The 25,054-nt window shown below is 37.4% G+C and overlaps 1 protein-coding gene and 1 pseudogene across 1 annotated transcript; both read left to right on the forward strand.

Annotated features, from left to right (window-relative positions):
• The first annotated feature begins 29 nt into the window (after positions 1-29).
• LOC100260227 (protein PIN-LIKES 3) lies at positions 30-3,920 on the forward strand. The gene is made up of 10 exons (XM_059736560.1): positions 30-355; positions 445-524; positions 690-814; positions 898-1,019; positions 1,175-1,375; positions 2,081-2,173; positions 2,621-2,721; positions 3,006-3,058; positions 3,169-3,354; positions 3,444-3,920. The coding sequence occupies exons 1-10, from the start codon at positions 221-223 to the stop codon at positions 3,566-3,568; spliced, it is 1,221 nt and encodes a 406-aa protein (XP_059592543.1). The 5' UTR covers positions 30-220; the 3' UTR covers positions 3,569-3,920.
• Positions 3,921-10,023: 6,103 nt separating this feature from the next.
• LOC100265447 (protein PIN-LIKES 3-like) lies at positions 10,024-24,318 on the forward strand (annotated as a pseudogene).
• The last annotated feature ends 736 nt before the right edge of the window (positions 24,319-25,054 follow it).

Here is a 25,054-nt window from a genome sequence, read left to right on the forward strand (position 1 = left end):
ACCCTTAATCAATAAACATAATGGATAAACGACAAAAGCATATGACTCCACCTAAACTTTACGTAACAAATTTCTTCACCTCCCCCTTGGGGGGCGACGCTAGGTTCCGTGAACTGGAATCTGGGTGTATGTATTTGACTGGTGGGTGGGAAATTCCCATATTTATATGAGCAACGCTTGTTGGCGTAGGAGTGTGTAGAGAAGAGGATAGTACTTGAGAATGGGGCTTCTAGACTTGTTCTTTGTTGCTTCAATGCCGGTTATCAAAGTTCTGTTGGTCACCGCAGTTGGTTCATTTATTGCCTTGGATCGTTTTGACATATTTGGGGAGAATGTCAGGAAGCAACTAAATACAGTAAGTTGTTTCTTCTTTCTTCCTCCATGTTTGTAGTTTCAAGTTTTCTGTGCTTTAATTTGATTTCTTCTTTTAAATTTTGTCGTCAGATTGTGTTCTTTGTACTCAATCCTGCACTTGTGTGTATCAACCTGGCTAACACAGTTACTTTTGAGAGCGTTGTCTTGCTGTGAGTAACCCTTTTCATGGAGTTTTTTTTTTTTTTTCCTTTTCTCTTTTCTTCCCTTTTCTTTGTGCGGGGGGGGGGGGGGGGGGGGGGGGGGGGGGGGGGGGGGGTTTAATGTTCTCTATTCTCTTCAGTTTATTCATGCTTGTATTACTTTTGTGAATGCAGGTGGTTCATGCCATTCAACATCCTTATAACTTTTGTGATTGGCTCAGCACTTGGATGGTTGCTTGTCAAATTAACCAGAGCTCCTCAACATCTCAGGGGTCTTGTGTTGGGTTGTTGTGCTGCTGGTACTTGTCTTTGCGTAATTTCGTTTGACTTTGATATAGATGAAAATGGAGAATTGAGAATGTTTTTGGGTCAATTCGAGCAGGAAACTTGGGCAACTTGCCTTTGATTATTGTCCCAGCAGTATGTAGAGAGAAAGGCAGTCCATTTGGAGCACCTGATGTTTGTCATACATATGGAATGGCCTACGCTTCACTTTCCATGGCGGTAAGGTCTTTTGTTTGCTTCATCTGGCATTTATGAATAATACCCACATATAATTGATACCAATACATTCATGTGTTTGTGTGTCCATTGTCAACGCTAATTTGATGGTTATATTGTCTGACAAAGACAACAAATTACTTGTCTGTATATTGCAGATTGGAGCTATTTACTTATGGTCTTATGTTTACAACATTGTGCGGGTTTCCTCCGTCGGGACAACAGAAGTTATCAACATAGAAGACGATTCCCCAGCCAAGATGAGGGAACCACTTCTTGACTCAAAAGATTGTTCCATCTCTGTAGACTATGCAGATCAACTGACGCTTCCTTACACTCAGTCTGAAGAAAACTTGAAGGTTGTTTCCCATCTTTCTATTTTGCAGAAATTTGATTTTTTGTGATGCTTTCCTTTGATTATGAAACAATGAAGGGTGATAGTAAAAAGGGAAAATGTTAAGTAACTTCAGTGATTCAGACTATCAAATATGTATGATGAGATTTGAGTAGTTAAACAAGGGCATTTAATCTCACAAACAAATGGGCCTAGGGTGCAAATAATGGCATGTAAAATTGTATTCATGAGACACTACCTTATTGGTGGTGCCTAGACCCTAGTAAAAAGTAGTGGTGTAACATCTCTGGATCTCCACAGATGATGACTATTGTAGTTCTCATTTTGGGTTTTTATTATTTCCTCCTTCAACCGTCTGTCATTTAGATTATGTTTATGTTGGATTGTTGCCCATCCTTCTAAATCAACTAAACTAAGTCCTATTCCAACCAAAGAGAGGAGGGTGACAGCAAAATGTTGCGCTGGTCAAATTTTTATTGTCATCAGGCCTTTTCTTACTACCTTGATTGATGTTGCTGTTGTGTTACAACAGAAAATCGTTTGTACTTGTGAAACATAATCTCATGCCTGCATGTAATCATTTTGTAAATGCATATCTGAAACTAATGGCTAAGGGAAGATGGTAATGTACTGCCTATTTATCGTTTATTGTAGAAGAATTAAAGGCAGCAACAGAAATTTAATCATTTTTAGAGTTTGATATTGACAGGTGACAACCGCAGATAAGGTGAAGCGATTCTTGAGGATGCTTTCAAGAGAGATCAATATTCAGGCATTGTTAGCACCTTCAACTACTGGAGCGGTACTCTCTTAAAGCCTGTAACCCACTTCTCTTTGAATTGTCAAGATGTACATTGTTTTCCTTTTGCTGACCACATTTAATAGTTAGGGATATATTTTTCTGTGTGTTCACCAAGATATTTCCTTAATTTGGGGGCCATTCTGCGCCACATATATATATGTGGATGTGGTCGACTGAATGATTCTCCTACTGTAGAGATCATTTTGGCCTGTTACAGATGCATCAGGTTTGGCCTCTTCCACATGCATCAAGAGTGGTCCCATTGCATTATGGCTGGTGTACGATCTGCTGAAATGTAAATGGAAACTCCTATTCATTTTAAAAACATGTGCCCGATCACAAGAAAAAAAAATCATTTGAGTAATGATGTTCGACGTTTGATGTTTATGCAAAACAGTCCTGCAGAGGGATCTAAGACCTAAAATACTTGAATGTTTTCTTGTATAGATTCTTGGGTTTATCATTGGAATGGTTCCTCAGCTTCGGAAGTTACTGATTGGAAGTACTGCCCCTCTTCGCGTTCTACAAGATTCCACTTCTATGCTGGGGTATGTATCCCACCTGTATCCTCAGTTTAAGCTCCTGTTAAGTCGGGCCCTTATTAGGTGTTTTATCCCATGTTTTAGCCAAGACATTTTAAGTTTAGACCCTGAAAATCATATTTGGGAAATGGAGAGAAAGTGTTTTTTTTTTTTTGCTTTCTCTTTGCATGGATCAATTCCAACTTCTTTAACAAATTGTTCATAGCTTTTTTTTTCTTTTCTTTTTTTTCGAGGGTGTGTTTGATAACAAGGTTCTCAATCCCTTAATTATCTCTACATAATATTTGCAGGGATGCAGCCATTCCAGCTCTCACCCTGATCATGGGGGGAAACCTTCTTAAAGGTAGTCATGGATTTGATTTAATTCCTGTCAAGTTTATCTGGTACACCGTTATCTCATATTGGCAAAATAGAGTATTCACGGGATGCCATGGTGGTGCTTTTCAATTTCAGGTTTAAAGGGCTCAGGAATTCGGGCCTCACTCCTTATTGGAATCATAGTAGTCCGGTATATATTCCTGCCTCTGTTGGGCATTGCCATTGTTAAAGGCGCAGTCCAACTTGGTCTGGTGAACCCAGATCCCTTGTATCAGTTTGTCCTTCTATTACAATATGCACTTCCGCCAGCCATGAACATAGGTATGGAAATACACCTGAAACATAATTCTATTATAATTTGGGTGTTGATAGAAAAAGGATTAATTAGAGGCAGTTGTGTAATGTGGCAGGCACAATCACGCAGCTGTTTGGAGCAGGCGAGAGCGAATGTTCTGTCATCATGCTGTGGACATATGCCTTGGCGTCAGTTGCCCTCACGCTTTGGTCCACCTTGTTCATGTGGCTTGTAGCTTGATGTGCATTTGCACTGCAGTCCTTGATATCATATTGATGATTGATGCAGACATCTACAGCTCAATCACAGTGGCATAGTATGTGTGTTCATGGGCGCCTTGCCCAATGCTCATCCATATTCCATCATCACTCAAAGAAGCCAAGTAGAAAGTTCTGAATCTAATCTGACATAGACATGTCAGATGTGTCCCCCAAAATTGTATTATTAATTACTTGTAGTCATTCATATATTTTTATTATTTATTTATTTATTTATTTATCAACCTTTTCTTATCACATAAAAAAGAGAAGGCTTGGAGTGATGTCATGTAAGGGTAATATTTTTGTTGGCTAAATGAATATTTATTTATTTATTTTTCTGAGTTTGATTTCTTTGTTTTTTCCCACAATGCATTTGGACTTTGGAGGATCTATAAGCAATTTTTTAAATGTAGTGAGAGGTTTTGCACTTGTTTAACTATTTCTTTTCAAAGAATTTATGACTTGAAAATGAATTTTACATGAAAGTTAAAAAAAAAAAAGGATATTTCTTAGAAAAAGAATATTTTAATTTATTTGGTGTGTAATAAGATTTTTGCAATATCAATATAATTTTTTGAAAATTATAATTTTTGCTTCAGTTTCAATTTATAACTAAAAATAAAATTGTTGGAACCCATTAGATATTGATAATATTTTTATTAAAAATAAAAAATTTATTGTATTATCTTTTTCAATATAATAACAAACCTATTTATAATAAATTAATCATACTTGTAATAAGACTCCAATTTAGACTAAAAGTCTTAGTTAACATGAAAAACCTAAATAAATAACAATTCTCAATATTTATCCAATTCTTAAACTTATTCTAATTTGATAAGTTAGATTATTATTTCAACAGTATTTGTAAAGTCACACCAAACATTATCTTCAGCTTTTCGAACACTTCCATCTTTAATGATTTGGTAAAAATATCTGTAACTTGATTTTCTAATATACAAAATTTAAGTTCAATATCTTGATTTTTCACAAGTTTTCTAATATAATGAAATTTGATGTTTACGTGTTTATTTTTAAAACATCAAATTCTTTATCAATGCAATAGTAAACTTATTATCACATAAAATCTTTTCATGAATATATATATATATATATATATATATTCATAAATAAATAAAACGGAGGTGATTCCAATTTTCCAAGTTCTATTTTGTAACAAAACTAGTGCGGACCAAGCGTCTTAAAAAGGGGGAAACCCGACCACCTCCCAGTACAAAGCCTAAAAGCAAGCCCAGCCCATAAGAGAATCAAGTACGTGAACATTGAACAACGACTCTCTTTCTGGTTGCGGAATGCGGAGGAGCTTGTTGGAATATCCAAAATATGATAGATGAATTAGAATTAAAGTCATAAGTAGCCAAACAGAATTCATCTAACTAATGTCAGTTAAATTAGTTATGCCAGTTGTCAATACTTAACAGTTTTATTGATCCATTTTAAGTGTATAAATAGACCTCACCTGTACAGTTTTATTTCATCTAAATGTAAGGAGAATTTTTGTTTCAATACACGTTTAAGTACTCCTCTGTTTTCCTTTGCAATTTTGCATATCTTCACAGAGTTGGTGGATACGAAAACGTGGCACTCCGCATGCTCACGACCCCCATCCATTCTTCTCTCTTTTCATCGGTATTTCTTTCTCCTCAATGGCTCATTTTCTTCTTCTATCAACTTTTGGCCGGAATCTCTTCATTGCATGTCGGTTTTTTTTTTTTTTTTTTTTTTTCGGAAATTGAAACAATAGGTGCTTGAATAAAGCTTTCTGATGATATTGTATAAGATTTTGAAGGAGATATTCATTGGGGAATTATGTATAAGCATGACATTTTCTTCTTTTGAATCTCTTCTGTTTCATGGTTTGATCCCAAGATGATTGTTTGGGTAAGCTTTGTTTTAGTACAGTTCAAAAGAAGCATTGATTTTAATTTCATGTGTTCCCAGAGGAGAATTTCTTGTTAGGAAGGGAAGCCTCTTCAAATTGATAAATGATAGTTTTTTCATTAATAATTTTTCTCATTCGTTCATGTACAGAGTATATATAGAGGGTAATCGTCATTCTAAGAATGGGAAATAATGATACAAGGAAAGAATGATATAAGGAAATAACAACTAATATCCTAATATCTCAACTTTCCTAATATCTCAATATTCATAATATCTCGATATTCCTAATATTTCAACTTTCCTAATATCTAAACATTCCTAATATCTCAACACTAAATGATATAAGGAAAGAATGATATAAGGAAAGTATTCCTAATATCTCAACACTCCCCCTCAAGTTGGTGCATAGATGTCACACATGCCCAACTTGTCTAAAAATTTTGAGAACACTTGACTTGAGATAGCTTTGGTGAGGATATCGACCAATTGATTTTCTGATCGAATCTTAGGCAATTCCACAATCTTATCATCCAACTTTTCCTTAATGAAGAATCTATCCACCTCGACATGCTTGTACGATCATGTTGTACTGGATTATAAGCAATGTCACATGCGGCTTTATTGTCACAAAACAATCGGATTGGTTGTTGAGATAGGTAACCTAAATCTTGTAAGAGGAGTCTTAGCCATAATGCCTCACAAAGTCCTAGAGTCATACCTCTAAATTCCGCTTCTGCACTTGAATGGGCGACGACATTCTGCTTCTTACTTTTCCATGTCACAAAATTACCACCTACAAAGGTAAAGTAACCAGATGTAGATCGCCTATCATCCACTACACCGGCCCAATCAGCATCAGTATATACTTCTATACTCTGATGATCAACATTTTTAGCGAACAAAATTCCCTTCCCAGGAGCATTCTTCAAACACCTCAAAATACGCATGACTGCATTCATATGTTGCTCTCCAGGATTATGCATGTATTGACTCACTACACTCAATGCATAAGCAAGATCTGGTCTTGTATGAGCTAAGTACATTAATCTCCCCACAAGTCTCTAGTATCTTCCCTTATCGGTTGATACTTGATTAGGCTCAACACACAATTTCAGACCTTCTTCTATTGGTGTATTAATAGGTTGACATCCCGACATTCCAGTCTCCTGTAAAAGATTTAAGGTATACTTTATTTGAGACAGAAAAATTCCTTCACTTGATCGAGAAACTTCAATCCCAAGAAAGTATTTCAGAGGACCTAGATATTTCATTTCGAATTCTCTAGATAGATAATTTTGCAGAGCTTTTCTTTCTTCAGGATCATTTCCTGTAACTACCATGTCATCCACATATACGATGAGTGCCGTAATCTTACCATGTTGCTTTTTCAGGAACAAAGTGTGATCTGAATTACTTTGACGATAACCAAAAGCTCTCATTGACTTTGTGAACCTTCCAAACCAAGCTCTTGGGGATTGCTTCAATCCATACAATGACTTCTTCAATTTGCACACCTTCTGACATTGCTTTTCTGACACCATGCATCCTGGTGGAAGATACATGTATACTTCTTCAGATAACTCGCCATGTAGAAAGACATTTTTCACATCGAACTGTTGCAATGACCAATCTAGGTTTGTAGCTAAAGATAGTAATACTCGAACTGTGTTGATCTTAGCTACAGGTGCAAATGTCTCTGTGTAGTCAATTCCATAAGTTTGAGTGTACCCTTTTGCTACCAGTCTTGCTTTAAATCATTCAATACTACCATCTGCCTTGTACTTCACAGTATAGATCCAACGACACCCAACTGGCTTCTTTCCTGATGGACATTCTACGAGTTCCCATGTTTCATTCTTCTGCAATGATTTCATCTCTTTATTCATGACTGTTTTCCACCTTGGATCAGTTAAGGCTTCCTGCACACTGTTAGGAATAGCTACAATAAATAATTGATTTACAAATGACTTATTTGATTCAGACAAATGATGGTTAGACACATAGTTGCTCATGAGATATTTGACTTTGGTAGACAATTCAAGTTCATATGTGGATTTAGGAATACCTTTATTATGACGGTGTGGTAACCGTTTCATGAATGGATCAGGTTCCAAATTAAGAACACCCTCAGCAGACGACGATTGGTTTGGTATTTCAGTAAAGACATCTTCGGACCCAAATTGTTGACCACTCATATCCAACTCACTCGCTTCCTGGTTCACTAGTTCAAATTGTCCAGATTCATCCTCCTCATAGATATGATAATCATAATCGAGAGTCTGAATTTCCTTATGGTACTCCCCCTAAAGTTCAGACTCAGATGAAAAATACATCGAATTTTCATGAAACACCATATCCATTGTAATAAACATTCGTCGAGTTGGAGGATGGTAACATCGATATCCCTTTTTGTGCAATGCATATCCAACAAACACACATTGCAATGCATGGGAAGTTAACTTGGTGCGTTGGTGTTTGTGTAGATGCACAAATGCCATGCAACCAAAAACACGAGGAGGTAGATTTGGGACGGTTGGGGCAACTATGACATTAGTAAGAGCTTGGAGAGGTGTTTGGAAGTTAATTGGGCTAGAAGGTACCCGATTGATAAAGTATGTGGCAGATGTGATTGCTTCTCCCCAATAAGATATCGGTATTTTTGCTACTATCAAGGAAGCATGAACAACCTCTAACAAGTGCCAATTTTTCCGTTCAGCGACTCCATTTTGCTGGGGTGTATTGGAACAAGTAGTCTGATGAATGATGCCATGTTCTTCTAAATACTTTTGAAGATCAGAACTCTGATATTCTCCACCATTATCACTACGCAAAACCCGAACCTTTGCATTGTACTGAGTTTCAATCATTTTATGAAAATTTTGAAACAACAAGTTCACTTCATCTTTGGTCTTCATCAAACATAACCATGTCATTCTGGTACAATCATCAATAAAAGTAACAAACCAACGTGAGCCACTCAAAGTTGGGACTTTGGATGGGCCCCAAACATCAGAATGTATAACCATAAAAGGAAGCGGACTTTTATTCAAAATTAACGGAAACGAAGCACGATGACTTTTAGCCAATTCACAAATATCACAACGGAAACCAGAAATATCACTCTTTGCAAACAAACTAGGAAACAATTTTTTTAAATAACCAAAGGAAGCATATCCCAGACGTCGATGCCACAACCAAATTTCAGACTTTTTCTTATCCTCCTCAGATCCATCTGCCATCAAGGCTTGTTGCAACTTATTTGAATCCTTTGACTGCAAGTCCAAGTAATAGAGTTTTCCCCTTTTAATACCATAACCAATCGTTTGTCTTGTTTGGATGTCCTTAATCACACAAAATTCAGGTCACAAAATGACAATACAAGGCTACAGTAATTTGAGAAACTGACAAAAGATTGTAATCTAGAGATGGAACAACTAAAACAGAATCCAAATTCAAAGTATCAGTAAGAGTTAAGGATCCTTCCCCAATGACTGGGGTTGTGTTACCATTGGCTGTGGAAATAATTTTTTGTGCGGAAGGTCTAAGGGGTGAAACTTGTCTAGAATCAACAGTCATATGATTTGTAGCACCAGAATCAATTATCCATGCACTATTAATAACAAGTGTAAAAGTATTTAAAAACTTACCACCATGATCTGTAGCGGCTACCAATGCAGAGGCTTTCTCAGCAACATTAGCCTTTGTTTTTATTTCGGCAACAGTTGTAGTCGAGGTTTTCTTGGAATCCTTATTCCGTTGATCACGATTATTATCATTAATAACAAAGTGGTGATAGCCTAAACATGATTCTAAGGTCCATGGTTCAAACCCCCGGTTCCTCATTGTTTTCCTAGTCATACCAAGAGTTATAACTTTGAAATTGTGGGATATCGAGACTGGTGGGATCAGTCTTATTGCAGTGAGTGCATTTGAAGGTTGACTTATCAATATCAAGGCTTGTCTTAGGATGGTTGATCGCTGTCGGACTACCATAGCGACAAAATATCCAGGATTTCAATTCCATGGCTCTGATACCATCTTCAAATTGATAAATGATAGTTTTTTCATTAATAATTTTTCTCATTCGTTCATGTACAGAGTATATATAGAGGGTAATCGTCATTCTAAGAATGGGAAAGAATGATACAAGGAAAGAATGATATAAGGAAATAACAACTAATATCTTAATATCTCAACTTTCCTAATATCTCAATATTCCTAATATCTCAATATTCATAATATCTCAATATTTCTAATATCTCAACTTTCCTAATATCTAAACATTCCTAATATCTCAACACTAAATGATATAAGGAAATAATGATATAAGGAAAACATTCCTAATATCTCAACAAAGCCCTCTTTTTAATCTGTGTTCTTTTTCCACTACTCATATCCATGGTGTTGGGTCATCTTTTAGTAAATAAAACAGATTAGTATTTGGCCAATAATGAGTTTCTTTTTATTGTCTTTTTTTTTTCTTTCTGCGTAGGTGTAGTATGAAATAATTTTGAGAGAGTAACAACTTTGATAATGGGGCTTCTGGATCTCTTTGTTGCTGCCTTGGTACCAGTCTTAAAAGTTCTCTTGCTTACTGCTGTTGGTTCACTTCTCGCCATTGATCGAATAGGTATATTGGGGGAGGATGCAAGGAAGCATTTAAATAGTGTAAGCTTGTTCTGCAATTTAAACTATTTCTTTCAATCATATATGTATTGCTTTCGCATTATTATTGGTGAGTGGAGGCCTACCCAACCAAAAGATTTAACTAATTCGGTTTTGTGAACTCTGCTTAATTAGTCAAATGAAAGGATGATACTCATTTTGAAGGTTGGAATCGAGCTCAAGTCTTCGACTATCCATTTGTGTTTCCTTTCATTTTCATCATAATTACCTGTGGAATGTAAACAAAGTACCCTTGCCCACAAGAACACCCCATTTGCAGACTATAAATATTCCTTCAGCCAACTGCATTGGACTAATTCTAATACAAAAAAGTCATTCATAGACTCATGACACATGTAGTTGGGATCTCAAGTACCTTATTTCCAATCATACACCTGACATTTCTTTTGATTACTTAAAAGGTGAAAACCACCCTGACCTCTGTCAGATTTGAACAGGTTGTGTTTTTTGTTTTCAATCCATCACTTGTTGCTAGCAGCCTTGCTGAATCTATGACATTTAAAAGCATGGTTATGTTGTGAGTTTCTTTCTTCTCATTTACTCTGTGGCTCAACCTTTCCAATTTGATGTTTCCTTTTCTTTTCGTTTTTCTAATCTGTTTCTAAAGTAGCTTTTGCATATTTATATAAATATGTGCAGGTGATTCATGCCACTCAATATTCTGACCACTTTTATCATTGGCTCAGCACTTGGCTGGATGCTTAGAAAAACTACTAGAGCCCCTCAAGAGCTGCGAGGCCTCGTATTGGGCTGCTGTGCTGCAGGTAGGTATGTTTGCAAATCTTTAAATGTTCTTGATGGTTATAAGTTTGAATGACATGTACCATAAGGATCAAGCTTATGGTAAAACACCAGGAACTCCTCAAGAAAGGAAAAGCAGAGGTACAGATAGTTATGACGCATTATGGTTCACCGTATAATCAAATAACATGTTGTGCAGCTTGTAGTTTTAGATTTCAAAGAAGTTCAGGGCAACATTTTGATGTCCTTGTGTTAGTGATGATCTCATAATTCATTTGTAGCTAGACCAGAGTTCCAAATTATATTATCTGGGGTTGATTTTAACAGGAAATTTGGGCAATCTGATTCTCATTATAATTCCAGCAGTCTGTAGAGAGAAAGGCAGTCCGTTTGGAGCAGTTGATATCTGTTGCAGACATGGATTGACTTATGCTTCACCGTCCATGGCGGTATGATCTTTAATTCTCAGCAACCTATAAAAAAATGACATTTGTTTCTGAGAATAGAATTTCTGAGATAGCCGAATGGTAGAATATATCTGTCTAATGGATCTTATTTTAGAATGTCCTACTGTGCAATAATGGATTTTACATTCACTTTGATTTTTATCATTTCTCATTTCTCATTTCTCATTTCCCATTTCATATTTCAGATTGGAGCCATTTATTTATGGTCTTATGTATACAATATTATGTGGATCTACTCAATTAAGACCAATGTGGAAGCGAATATGAGTGATTCCACAATCAGCAGGATGTCTTCTGGAGAAAATCCCTATGGTATTTCAAAATGTTCCCAAGGACCTTTACTTCCTTCAAATGGACGTTTATTCACTGAAGCTTCCTCATATCAACCTGAGCTCCCTTGCATGATACCTGAGGGAAATGTTGTTCTATGTCTTAATACCATATTCCCATGAACTGGATTATGTTTGGAGTTAATGATCTCGCCTTCTTTTCATATTTTTCTTGACAGGTTTCAATTTTAGACAAGATTAAGCAATGCCTAAAAATGAATGGGTTAAAGATTGATATGAGGATGCTGTTTGCACCTTCAACCGCTGGAGCGGTATGCTAATAGTGCTTAGATATTCTGTACCATCTACCTCTTTCTATAGCTTACCGATCTTATATATATGGGCTACACTTTGTAGCGATGCAACACACCAATCTGCCCTCTGTTTGGTTCTTGCTTGGAAGATTAAAGATGCTAAAAAAATTCAAGAATGAAAACTTTTCTTTAATTATTTGCATTTCTCTTCCCTAATCAGATTTCTCTGTATCATCTTTCAATTAGATAAGTCCTATCGGAAAGATGAATATCTATAACATGGGGGTGCTGATATATTTATGTTAAATCGATAAATTGATTAAAGTTTGATGACGAGCTGAAAGTTACTTATCAAAAAACAAATGTTGTACACTTCCTACACGAAAATACTTGCTGCTTTCCTTTATAGTTTGTTGGTTTGGTTATTGGTATCGTCCCTCAGCTTTGAAAAGCAATGATTGGTGATAGTGCTCCACTTTGTGTGGTTCAAGATTCTGCATCTTTGCTGGGGTGCATATCCTACCTCAGACTGTTCAATCATTGATTTTGTGTTTCATTTTCCACCTCCTAACTTAAGATTAACTAGAAATCATATGCAATATAAGTGAAGAATACTTCTATTTTGGCACTCATGACAATCATATACCATCAATTCTCTTTTCTTTTTCTTTTTGTAGTTTTTCCAAATTTTTAGGAGGTATTTCTTGGTTTGTATACGTTAGGAAAATAGAGTGTACGTGCTTTTTGGAGAAATCCATATGGTGCCAATTTGAGAGCTCGAGAAAAGTATCCATTTAAAGTTTACTACATTTTACAATTAAACAGTTCTTATACTCTTGACAGAGGTTATGAGATTTATTTTGAGGCCATGAGAAATTCTTCTCTGAAGATGCTTCCAAGCATAGTTCTTATACTAAATGTTATTGGTCCATTATGCTCTAAACCTGAAAAAGACAACACTCCGGAGTACAAACTTTATAGATCCCCAAGTAGCCCCATTTTAAATGAAAGCAGACAAATGTTTTGACTTCATAGGTCATTAGATCTACGTAGATTTTGAGCCAAACAAAGTATCTCCTTATTAACTATTTTATACCTAGTTATAGGAATTGATGGGGGAAAGCCTTTTAAAGTTTATTCAAGGAAGAAAAGGAAGACCTAAGTAAACTTTAAGTAGGATTAATATTAATTAGAATTGAATACGGATTGGTATTTGTTGGAGTCTAATTAGGATTAGCTAGTTGAGTTATAATATAATTAGAATTTGAGTCATGATAGGTTATTAGAGTCCTAGTAGACTTTGAATGTTATAATTAGAATTAAAATCATAATAGGTTATTAGAGTCCTAGTAGACTTTGGATTTCTTAGAGAATCCTATAAATAGGCTAATCAATGTAAATCAAATGGATGAATTTGATGCATAATATTATACTTTCTTTCACTACAAGGTTACAACCCTCAATGGTGAGACTCTATTGATTTTCTTTTAGGTAAGACTCCTAGAAGGCCTTAGTGAGACTCTAAGGTTTTCCATCTTTTCTTCATTATTTCTTCTTTCTCTCTATTTCTTATCTTATAATTTTCTCTACCATCAAATTTATTCTTTGTTCCTCTCCTTACACCCTAAAAGTAAAACCCTAGCCCACCTACCCTTGAGTGTAGGCAACCATCCTAGGGTTGTCCTACATCAATTTTGGTATCAGAGCCAAAATTCTTGGCTTGAAGGCATATGCAATTAAGGAGCGGAGCAACTTATGCAAGCATGAGTTCCAAAAAAACTTCTAGCAATCAAGATGTCGCTACAATACGCTTGGAGGAAATTTCAGCCACACAACAATCCCATCAAGATGCTATAATACAACTAAATAGTAAACTTGATGAGATCATGAAGTTATTGGAAAAGAGTCAAGAAAAACGACCAATTGAAGAAGAGATCGCAAGTCATCAATTTAGACAATCGCCAAGTCGATCACACGAAGAACCAGACAATTTTATGATGGAGAATCAAAGAAGGGCCAAACTTTTTTAGCTAGATGATGATGTGACAAAAAAGGTACGTCTTGAAGTTGCTGAATTTTATGGAAAACTAAATCCAACAGTTTTTCTTGATTGGATTATGTCAATAGAAGATTATTTTGATTGGTATGCAATGCCCGAAAATAGAAAAGTTCGTTTTGTGAAGGCAAAGTTGAAATGAGCAGCACGTCTATGGTGGCATAATATTGAGAATCAAGTTCATAAAACTGGCCAACCGCCTATTGACACATGAGACGAGATGAAGTTGAAGATGAAGGAACACTTTCTCCCAACTGATTATGAACAACTTATGTATACAAAATTGTTTTCCCTTAAACAAGGTACCAAGTCCGTTGAAGAATATACAGAAGAATTCCATGAATTGAGCATTCGAAATCAAGTGCGGGAAAGTGATGCTTAACTTGTAGCCCGCTACAAAGCTGGACTTCGAATGGAGATTCAACTTGAGATGATAGTTGCACACACTTATACCGTAGATGACGTTTATCAACTAGCCCTCAAAATAGAAGAAGACCTCAAATTTCGGGTTTCCAAGCGTCCAAGTTCACAAATTGGGAGCACTTTCTCCAACAGGACAACAAGCAAACCTTTAAGCACATCAAACTTTAGAACTTCTAATCATGTGAATGGTGGGGGCAACACTCAACAAGCTTCGAATGTGGCTCATAAGAATGGTAATAAGGGTACAAATTCAATGAGTAATGGAGATAGAAAAGTAGACGTGACTCCTTTATGCTTTAAGTGTGGTGGGCATGGTCATTATGCTGTTGTATGCCCAACCAAAGGTTTACACTTTCGTGTTGAAGAACCAGAATCTGAATTGGAAAGTTACCCAAAGGAAGAAGAGACCTACAATGAAGATGAAGTTAGTGAAGAATGTGACTACTATGATGGTATGACAGAAGGACATAGTCTTGTAGTACGACCTTTATTAACCGTTCCAAAAGTAAAAGGAGAAAAAGATTGGCGATGTACTAGCATTTTCCAAACACGTATTTCTTGCCAAGGGAGATTATGCACCATGATCATTGATGGAGGTAGCAGTTTGAACATAGCTTCATAAGAACTTGTTGAGAAGCTAAACCTTAAGACAGAGAGACATCCAAATCCATTCAGAGTAGCATGGGTTAATGACACCTCTATCCCGGTAAGTTTTCGTTGTTTAATAACATTCCTTTTTGGTAAGGACTTTGAAGAGTTTGTATGGTGTGAGGTCTTACCCATTAAAGTAAGTCATATTTTACTTGGAAGACCTTGGCTCTTTGATAGAAGAGTTCAACATGACGGCTATGAAAATACATATGCTCTCATACACAACGGACGTAAGAAGATCCTTCGTCCAATGAAAGAAGTCCCTCCAATTAAGAAGTCAAATGAGAATGCACAACCAAAAAAGGTACTTACTATGTGTCAATTTGAAAATGAGAGCAAGGAAACTAAAGTTATTTTTGCTTTAATGGCTCGGAAAGTGGAAGAATTTAAAGAACAAGATAAGGAATATCCAGCAAACGTACGTAAAATCCTTGATGACTTTTCTGACTTGTGACCTGTAGAGTTACCTAATCAACTCCCTCCTATGCGTGATGTACAACATGCCATTGATTTGATTCCCGGTGCATCATTACCAAATTTACCAGCCTACAGAATGAATCCAACAGAGCATGCTGAATTGAAAAGGCAAGTTGATGAATTACTTACTAAATGCTTTATTCGTGAAAGCCTAAGTCCTTGTGGAGTTCCTACCCTACTAACACCAAAGAAGGATGGATCATGGCGGATGTGTGTGGATAGTCGTGCAATCAACAAAATCACAACCAAGTATCAATTTCCAATTCCAAGACTTGATGACATGCTAGATATGATGGTTGGATCAGTAATCTTCTCAAAGATTGATCTAAGAAGTGGATATCATCAAATACGTATGAGACTAGGGGATGAATGGAAGACATCTTTCAAAACTAAGGATGGATTGTATGAGTGGTTAGTCATGCCGTTTGGACTAACCAATGCTCCAAGTACCTTCATGCGGATTATGACGCAGGTATTAAAACCTTTTATTGGACGGTTTTTTGTTGTCTATTTTGATGATATTCTTATCTATAGTCGATTTTGTGAAGATCATAAGGAACACTTGAAGCAAGTAATGCGCACTCTTAAGACTGAAAAGTTTTACATTAATTTGAAAAAATGTACTTTCATGAGCCCTAGTGTTGTATTTCTTGGCTTTGTTGTGTCTTCTAAGGGTGTTGAAACAGATCCGGAGAAGATCAAAGCTATTGTTGATTGGCCAGTACCAACAAATATCCATGAGGTGCGAAGCTTCCATGGAATGGCTACATTCTAGTGACGATTTATTCGAAATTTCAGCTCTATTATGACCCCAATTACTGAATGCATGAAACCTGGTTTATTTATTTGGACCAAGGTGGCCAACAAGGCATTTGAAGAAATCAAATCCAAGATGGTGAACCCTCTTATCCTACGTCTACCAGACTTTGAGAAAGTATTTGAGGTGGCCTGTGATGCTTCCCATGTGGGAATTGGAGCAGTTCTTAGCCAAGAGGGACATCCTGTGGCTTTCTTTAGTGAGAAGCTCAATGAGGCAAAGAAAAAAATACTCCACATATGATCTTGAATTCTATGCGGTGGTGCAAGGAATTAGGCATTGACAACATTATCTCAGTTACAAGGAATTTGTTTTGTATTCAGATCATGAAGTCTTGCGATATCTTAATTCTCAAAAGAAGCTTAACTCTCGACAAGCAAAATGGAGTAGTTTTCTTCAACTGTTTACCTTTAATTTAAAGCATTGTGCATGAATTGAAAATAAAGTAGTTGATGCCCTTAGTAAGAAGACCTTTCTCTTAGTAAACATGTCAACCACTACAATTGGATTTGAAGAATTAAAGCATTGCTATGACAATGATGCTGATTTTGGAGATGTTTATTCCTCTCTTTTGAGTGGTTCAAAAGCAACATGTATTGATTTCCAGATTTTAGAAGGGTACTTGTTTTATAAAAATCATTTATGCTTACCAAGGACTTCTCTACGTGATCATGTCATATGGGAACTTCATGGAGGTGGAATGGGTGGACATTTTAGACGAGATAAGACCATTGCTTTGGTGGAAGATCGCTTCTTTTGGCCTAGTTTAAAGAAGGATGTTTGGAAGGTTATCAAACAATGTCGAGCATGTCAAGTAGGAAAAGGTTCAAAGCAAAATACAGGGATATATACGCCATTACCAGTTTCTTTCAAACCTTGGGAAGACTTGAGCATGGATTTTGTACTTGGATTACCAAGGACACAACGGGGCTTTGATTCTATATTTGTTGTGGTTGATAGATTTTCCAAAATGACATATTTTATCCCATGTAAGAGACTTCAAATGCTTCTTATGTTACTGTCTTATTCTTTAAAGAAGTAGTTCAATTGCATGGATTACCACAATCCATTGTTTTTGATCGCGATGTCAAGTTTATGAGCTATTTTTGGAAAACCTTGTGGGCCAAGCTAGGTACTCAATTAAAATTTTCAAGTTCTTTTCATCCTCAAACTGATGGACAAACAGAAGTTGTCAATCGCAGTCTTGGTAATCTTTTGAGATGCATTGTGAGAGATCAGTTGAGAAATTGGGATAATGTCTTACCACAAGTCGAATTTGCTTTCAATAGCTCCACTAATCGTACTACTGGATACTTACCTTTTGAAGTGGCATATGGGCTGAAACCTAAGCAACCTATTGATCTTATACCATTACCTACTTCTGTCCGCACCAGCCAAGATGGTGATGCATTTGCACGTCATATACGAGATATACATGAAAAGGTACGAGAAAAAATCAAAATCAGCAATGAGAACTATAAAGAGGCAACAGATGCATATCGAAGATATATTCAGTTTCAAGAAGGTGGTCTAGTGATGGTTCGTTTACGACCAGAAAGATTTCATCCGAGCACATATCAAAAGCTTCAAGCTAAGAAAGCGGGTCCATTTCGGGTACTAAAGCGGTTGGGTGAGAATGCTTATTTGTTAGAGCTCCCTTCAAACTTGCCTTTTAGTCCAATATTTAATGTGAAAGATTTGTATATCTACCATGGCCATCACAACGATGTAAGTGAAGAGTTGGATATTCAATTACCACCTACTCTTAGCCCACGTCCTGAGATCGAGTATGTTCTTGATGATCAACTTGTGTCTACTCGACAAGGTGGATACCGAAATTTTTTGGTGAAATGGCGAGGCAAACCACACCTGAGAATACATGGATTACGACAACAGATTTTCAGAAGATTAACCCCGATCTCTATGAATTGTATCAAGCATCTAACTCGTCGGAGCCGAGTTCTTTCAAGCCGAGGAGAATTGATGGGGGAAAGCCTTTTAAAGTTTATTCAAGGAAGAAAGGGAAGACCTAAGTAAACTTTAAGTAGAATTAATATTAATTAGAATTGAATACGGATTGATACTTGTTGGAGTCTAATTAGGATTAGCTAGTTGAGTTATAATATAATTAGAATTTGAGTCATGATAGGTTATTAGAGTCCTAGTAGACTTTGGATGTTATAATTAGAATTAGAATCATAATAGGTTATTAGAGTCCTAGTAAACTTTGGATTTCTTAGAGAAGCCTATAAATAGGCTAATCAATGTTAATCAAAGGGATGAATTTGATGAATAATATTATACTTTCTTTCATTGCAAGGTTGCAACCATTAATGGTGAGACTTCATTGATTTTCTTCTAGGTGAGACTCTTAGAAGGCCTTAGTGAGACTCTAAGGTTTTCCATCTTTTCTTCATTGTTTCTTCTTTCTTTTTATTTCTTATCTTATAATTTTCTCTACCATCAAATTTATTCTTTGTTCCTCTCCTTACACCCTAAAAGTAAAACTCTAGCCCACCTACCCTTGAGTGTAGGCAACCATCCTAGGGTTGTCCTACATCAGGAATGCTGCCATCCCAACTATTATCTTGGTACTTGGAGCAAATCTTCTTAAAGGTATAATTGATCTCATCAATTTGGTTTTTATCATTATTGCCTAGGGTTGACCTTGATCTGGTATATATTAGTAAAACTAGAAACACTTCATTATAAATGACAATCATTGTCAGGTCTGAAAGGGTGAGGGATGCAATTGCCACTTATTGTGGGTGTAGGGAATTAAACCGAATTCCCAACCTGTGAGAAACAAAAAATAGAGAAAAAACACACGCCAAAGAAAAACAATCACACGCACAAGACAGTATTTAAGTGGTTCGGCAATATGCCTATATCCACGGAGTTGCAGGGATATAACTATTATCAAGAAATAATACAGAGTACAAACCACCGCAGCTACAATATTTTCTCTTTATATATAACACGACAACCACACCACACTAAAAAACCCTAATTACAAAAGATGGTTCTACAATGGGCTAAACGGGCCCAACAGGTCTTAGTAAATCTCCTATTAAAAAGCCATGCAATATTATTCGGGTCGGGTCGGGTCGTCAAACCGGATCAAACAAAACTAGGCTCCACAAAGCCCAACAAATCCCCCACTTGGAGACTAGTTCAATCACCAACATCAAACCGCTATCCTCCAAGAAACAATCCCTTATCCCTGTAACTCATCCTACTGTCCTCAAGCTAGAAGACCAATTGAAGCTGCGCACAACTTTAACTTCTCAATAGTGACACCCTTAGTCAACATGTCTGCCGGGTTCTTAGATCCACAAATCTTCTCAAGTATTACCAGTTTATTTTCAACAAGGTAACAGATAAAGTGATATTTTTTTTGTATATGCTTCGACTTTGAATGAAAAGCCGAATTTTTGGCAAGAAAAATTGCACTCTGACTGTCACTGTGTAGAATGCGCATCTCCTGCTTCTTACCCAATTCATCTAAGAAACCATGTAGCCAAATCATCTCCTTTCCAGCTTCAGTTGCTGCAACATACTCTCAACTTCTGTAGTAGACAAAGTAACAATCTTTTATAAATTTGAAGCCCATGATATAGCTGTACGACCTAGAGTAAAAACAAACCCAATAGTACTCTTTCTACTATCAATAACACCAGCAAAATCAACATCTACATAACCTTACAGTTTCAAACTTGCACCTGTGAAGCAAAGTTATGTATTTAATAAACCCTTCAGATATCTTAGAATCCACTTGACTGCCTCCCAATGCTGCTTTCCAGGCCTACTCATGAATCTGCTCACAACTCCCACTGCATGTGCAATGTCTGGCCTTGTACACATTATAGCATACATCAAGCTGCCAATAGCTGAGGCATAGGGCACCTTGCTCATATGGTCCCTTTCTTCTTTTGTCTTCGGTGACTATTCTTTGCTTAGTTTGAAATGACTACTCAAGGGTGTGCTCACTGGTTTAGCTTCATTCATGTTGAACCTGCTGAGAACTTTCTTCACATACTCTGACTGTGAAAGCTTCAATGTACCATTAGTCTTGTCCCTAATGATTCTCATACCAAGGATTTGCTTTGCAACTTCCAAATCCTTCATTACAAACTGTTTGGACAATTGTTTCTTCAGATTATTAATCTTCTCAATGTCAGACCTTGCAATAAACATATCATCCACATACAACAGTAATATGATGTAAGAATTGTCAAAAGAATTAAAATAACAATAGTGATCAGCTTCACATCTCTTGAACCCAATTCTATACATAAAACTGTCAAACTTCTTGTACCACTGTCCAGGAGCTTGTTTAAGGCCATACAAGCTTTTTATCAATTTGCAGACTAGATTCTCTTGTCCCTGAACAATGAACCCTTCTGACTGAATCATGTAAAGGTCTTCCTCCAAGTCACCATGAAGGAATGCTGTCTTCACATCTAACTGCTCAAGATGTAAGTTTTCTACAACCACCATTCCCAGTACAAGTCTGATTGTTGACATCTTCACAACTGGAAAAAATATCTCTGTGTAATCAATGCCCTCCTTCTGCTGGAACCCTTTAACAACTAATCTGGCATTGTAACGTTTACTACCATCATGCTCATTCTTTATTCTATATACCCACTTGTTGTGCAATGCCTTTTTTCCTACTGGCAATTCAGTCAGTTCCCATGTATGATTCCCCAACAGGGAATCCATCTCATCCTTCATGGCTAACTCCCACTTGCTTGAATTCTCATCTTGCAAGGCTTCATCACAACACTCTGGCTCACCACTATCAGTCAATAGGAGATAATTTAAAACAGGTGAATAACGCTGCGGAGGTCTAATGTTCTTGGAAGATCTGCGAACTTCAGCTACAGGTGTACTCAGATCTACCTGTGAATTTACATTCTCCTTATCTTCTTCACCCCATTTTTGGACAGTACTTTTAGTTAATTCATCTAAGTTAACAAACTCAGATTTCTTTTGATCTATCTCTGTAACATCTGACACTACAGTTGACCTGTCCTTGTACATAACCTGTTCATTAAATATCACATTTTTACTTCTGATAATTTTCCTGTTTTGTTCATCCCAAAACCTATAGCCAAATTTCTCATCACCATAGCCAATGAAAAAACATATTTTTGACTTTGCATCAAGTTTACTACGATCATCAGAATCAATATAAACATAAGAAACACAACCAAAAACTTTTAAATGTGAAAACTTCACCTCTTTACCGCTCCAAACCTTCTCAGGAAGTCTGAACTCCATGGGAACTGATGGTCCTCGGTTTATCAGGTAAGCTGCAGTGCTAACAACATCAGCCCAAAAAGTTTTTGGTAGTCCAGTATGCAACCTCATACTTCTAGCACGCTCATTGAGAGTTCTGTTCATGCGCTCAGCCACACCATTTTGCTATGGTGTCCTAGGAATGGTCTTCTCCATCCTAATTCCTCGTGCAACACAATACTCACTAAACCTTCCATCTATGTACTCTCCTCCATTATCTGACCTCAAACATTTTACTTTCAGACCTGTTTCTGTCTTAACCATGACCTTCCACTTCTTAAAAGTTTCAAATACATCAGATTTATTTTTCAGAAAATAAACCTATACTTTTCTGCTTGAGTCATCAATAAAAATGATGTAGTACCTTGAACCTCCAAGGGATGCAACCAGAGAAGGCCCCCACAAATCAGTGTGTACTAGTTCCAATTTTTCAGCCTTTGGTGTCCTGCCAGTTTTCAAGAAGCTCACATTTTTTTGCTTTCCTAAGATGCAACTTTCACACATGTCAAAATCAATGGACTTCAATTCTGGTAGTTTTCCTTTTGACAACAACATCTTCATCCCTTTCTCACTCATGTGACCAAGTCTACGGTGCCATAGGCTTGTATAAGTACTTGCATCAGCAATTGCAATTGTGTCTCTTGGACATGAGGTCATATACAAAGTACCTGTCTTCTTTCCACGAGCCAATACCCTAGCTCCCTTTGTAACCTTCCAAGTACCACCAACAAATAATATTGCATGTCCTTCATCATCAAGTTGTCCAACAGAAATTAGATTCCTCCTCAAGTCAGGAATATGTCGAACCTTCTCTAGTAACCAAACAGACCCATTGGACAACGATATTTGAACGTCTCCCAGACCCACAACATCTAAGGTTGAATTATTAGCCAAATACACCTTACCAAAATCACCTGCAGCATAATTCTGTATGATTTCTCGATGTGGAGTGGTATGAAACAAAGCTCCTGAATCTAAAACCCAATCATCAAGTGGACGGTCTACTGCAAGAAGTAATACATCATGTACCTCTTCTGTTACAACATTAGCATAATCATCTTTATTCTTCTTCTTAGGGCTTTTGCATTGCCTTTTAAAGTGACCTATTTTCCCACAGTTCCAGCATTGTACTTGTTGGCCTGATCTAGATTTGCTTCTGTTCTGATTAGAATTTTTGGATTTTGATCTACCTTGGTTTGAATTTCTGTCATTACCTCTACCTCTTATCTCAAGGTTTAGGGCAGAACCAGATCCTGAGGTTTTGCCTGCATCTCTTCGGCGAATCTCCTCAGCCAGAATTAAATCTCGTGTATCATTGTACTTGAGTTTTTCCTTTCCTGTAGAATTGCTTACTGCCATCTTCATTGTCTTCCAACTGTTTGACAAAGAAGCCAAAACGATCAGAGCACGAATCTCATCATCAAAATCAATTTCTACAGACGACAATTGATTTGTGATTTTATTAAATTCATTGAGATGTTGTGCTATTGATGCATTCTCTGCCATCTTCAAATTGAACAATTTCTTAATCAGATGCACCTTATTGTTTGCGAACGACTTTTCATACACACTGGACAAAGCCTTCATCAGATCTGCTGTGGTTTTCTCCTTTACAACATTGTGTGCAACAGACCTAGACAGAGTTAACCTAATAACTCCTAGAACCTGTTTGTCAAGAAGCGCCCATTCCTCAGCCTTCATACTCTCAGGTTTTATCCCCAAAAGAGGTAGATGCAATTTCCTCTCATAGAGATAATCTTCAATCTGCAACCTCCAATACGCAAAGTCTGTGTCATCGAACTTTTCTATTCCAGACGCCTTTCTTGCTTCCTCTGCCATTGTTCCCACTCCAACCTAACCCTAGGCTCTGAAACCAGTTGTAGGAAATTAAATCGAATTCTCAACCTGTGAGAAACAAAAAATAGAGAAAAAACACACGCCAAAGAAAAACAATCACACGCACAAGACAGTATTTACGTGGTTCGACAATATGCCTACGTCCACGGAGTTGCAGGGATATAACTATTATTAGGAAAGAATATAGAGTACAAACCATCGCGGCTACAATATTTTCTCTCTATATATAACACGACAACCACATCACACTAAAAAACCCTAATTACAAAAGGTGGTTCTACAATGAGCTAAACGGGCCCAACAGGTCTTAGTAAATCTCCCATTAAAAAGCCATGCAATATTATTCGGGTCGAGTCATCAAACCGGATCAAACAAAACTAGGCTCCACAAGGCCCAACAGTGGGGATTATCGTGGTTTGGTATATTGCATTGCCTATGTTAGGCATTGTCATCGTTAAAGGCGCAGTGCATTTTGGCTTGGTGTAGTTAGATCCATTGTATCAGTTTGTTTTTCTACTTCAATTTGCACTTCCTCCTGCAATGAACGTAGATAGGGCGATTTTCTTCTCAATAATAGATGAGTTAAATTTGTAGAGTTGTTATTAATTTGAATATTGGCGACTGCTTTGATTTGGCAGGTACAATTACACAATTGTTTGGAGCTGGTGAGAGTGAATATTCTGTGATTATGCTATCAACCCATGCCTTGGCCTCAGTCTCTATAACTCTTTGGTCAACATTCTTCCTGTGGCTAGTGTCATAGTTGTTTCGGTGCCAGACATCATGGTTATTGTCAACCCCTTAGCCCCTTGACTTAACCATGGAGGAATAGGCCTCATGGGTAGGCTTTGCACCCATGAAAGCCTAGGATGAAAGCAGGGAAATCCTGAAGGTTTGGTGGTTCAAACTCTAGGAGCCATGTGAGGAGGTCGCGGGCGAGCTAGACGCGCATCGCGCGGGCACCACGGGCGAGCCAGATGCGTACCGCGAGTGGGCCAGACGCGCACCACGCGCGCACTGTGGGCGAGCCAGACATGCACCGCGTGCGTACCAGATGGGCATCGCGAGCGCACCTGACTTAGGTGGTGCAGATGAAGGCTGAGGGACTTGGAATTTTAATTTATAATTATTTTATTATTCCATTATGTCTCTTCAGACATATTGATGTCTCCTCAAGAAATAATGAAAACGACCCGTATTGCTCTTTAAAGAGGGGGGGGGGGGGGGGGGGGGGGGGTAGGTGACTCAAATGAGGGAGCCACCAAGAGAAGCCTTGACCGCACCAAGGGGGCACCATGGCACGACCTTGGGCGTGCCTAAGACACATGATGCGACTTGAGCACACACACATGGGTTCCACGACATGTGTGGTGTGCACCTCATGGCCGCAACGACATGAGGCATGGTGCGACCTATCCCCTCCCCGCGCAGGCACGAGGGCGTTTAAGCATTGTGCGGTGAGCCAGTTGATGAAACCATGGGCGCAATGCTATAGTCTG

The sequence above is a fragment of the Vitis vinifera genome, chromosome 4 (assembly GCF_030704535.1).
Source record: "Vitis vinifera cultivar Pinot Noir 40024 chromosome 4, ASM3070453v1".
NCBI lineage: Eukaryota > Viridiplantae > Streptophyta > Magnoliopsida > Vitales > Vitaceae > Vitis > Vitis vinifera.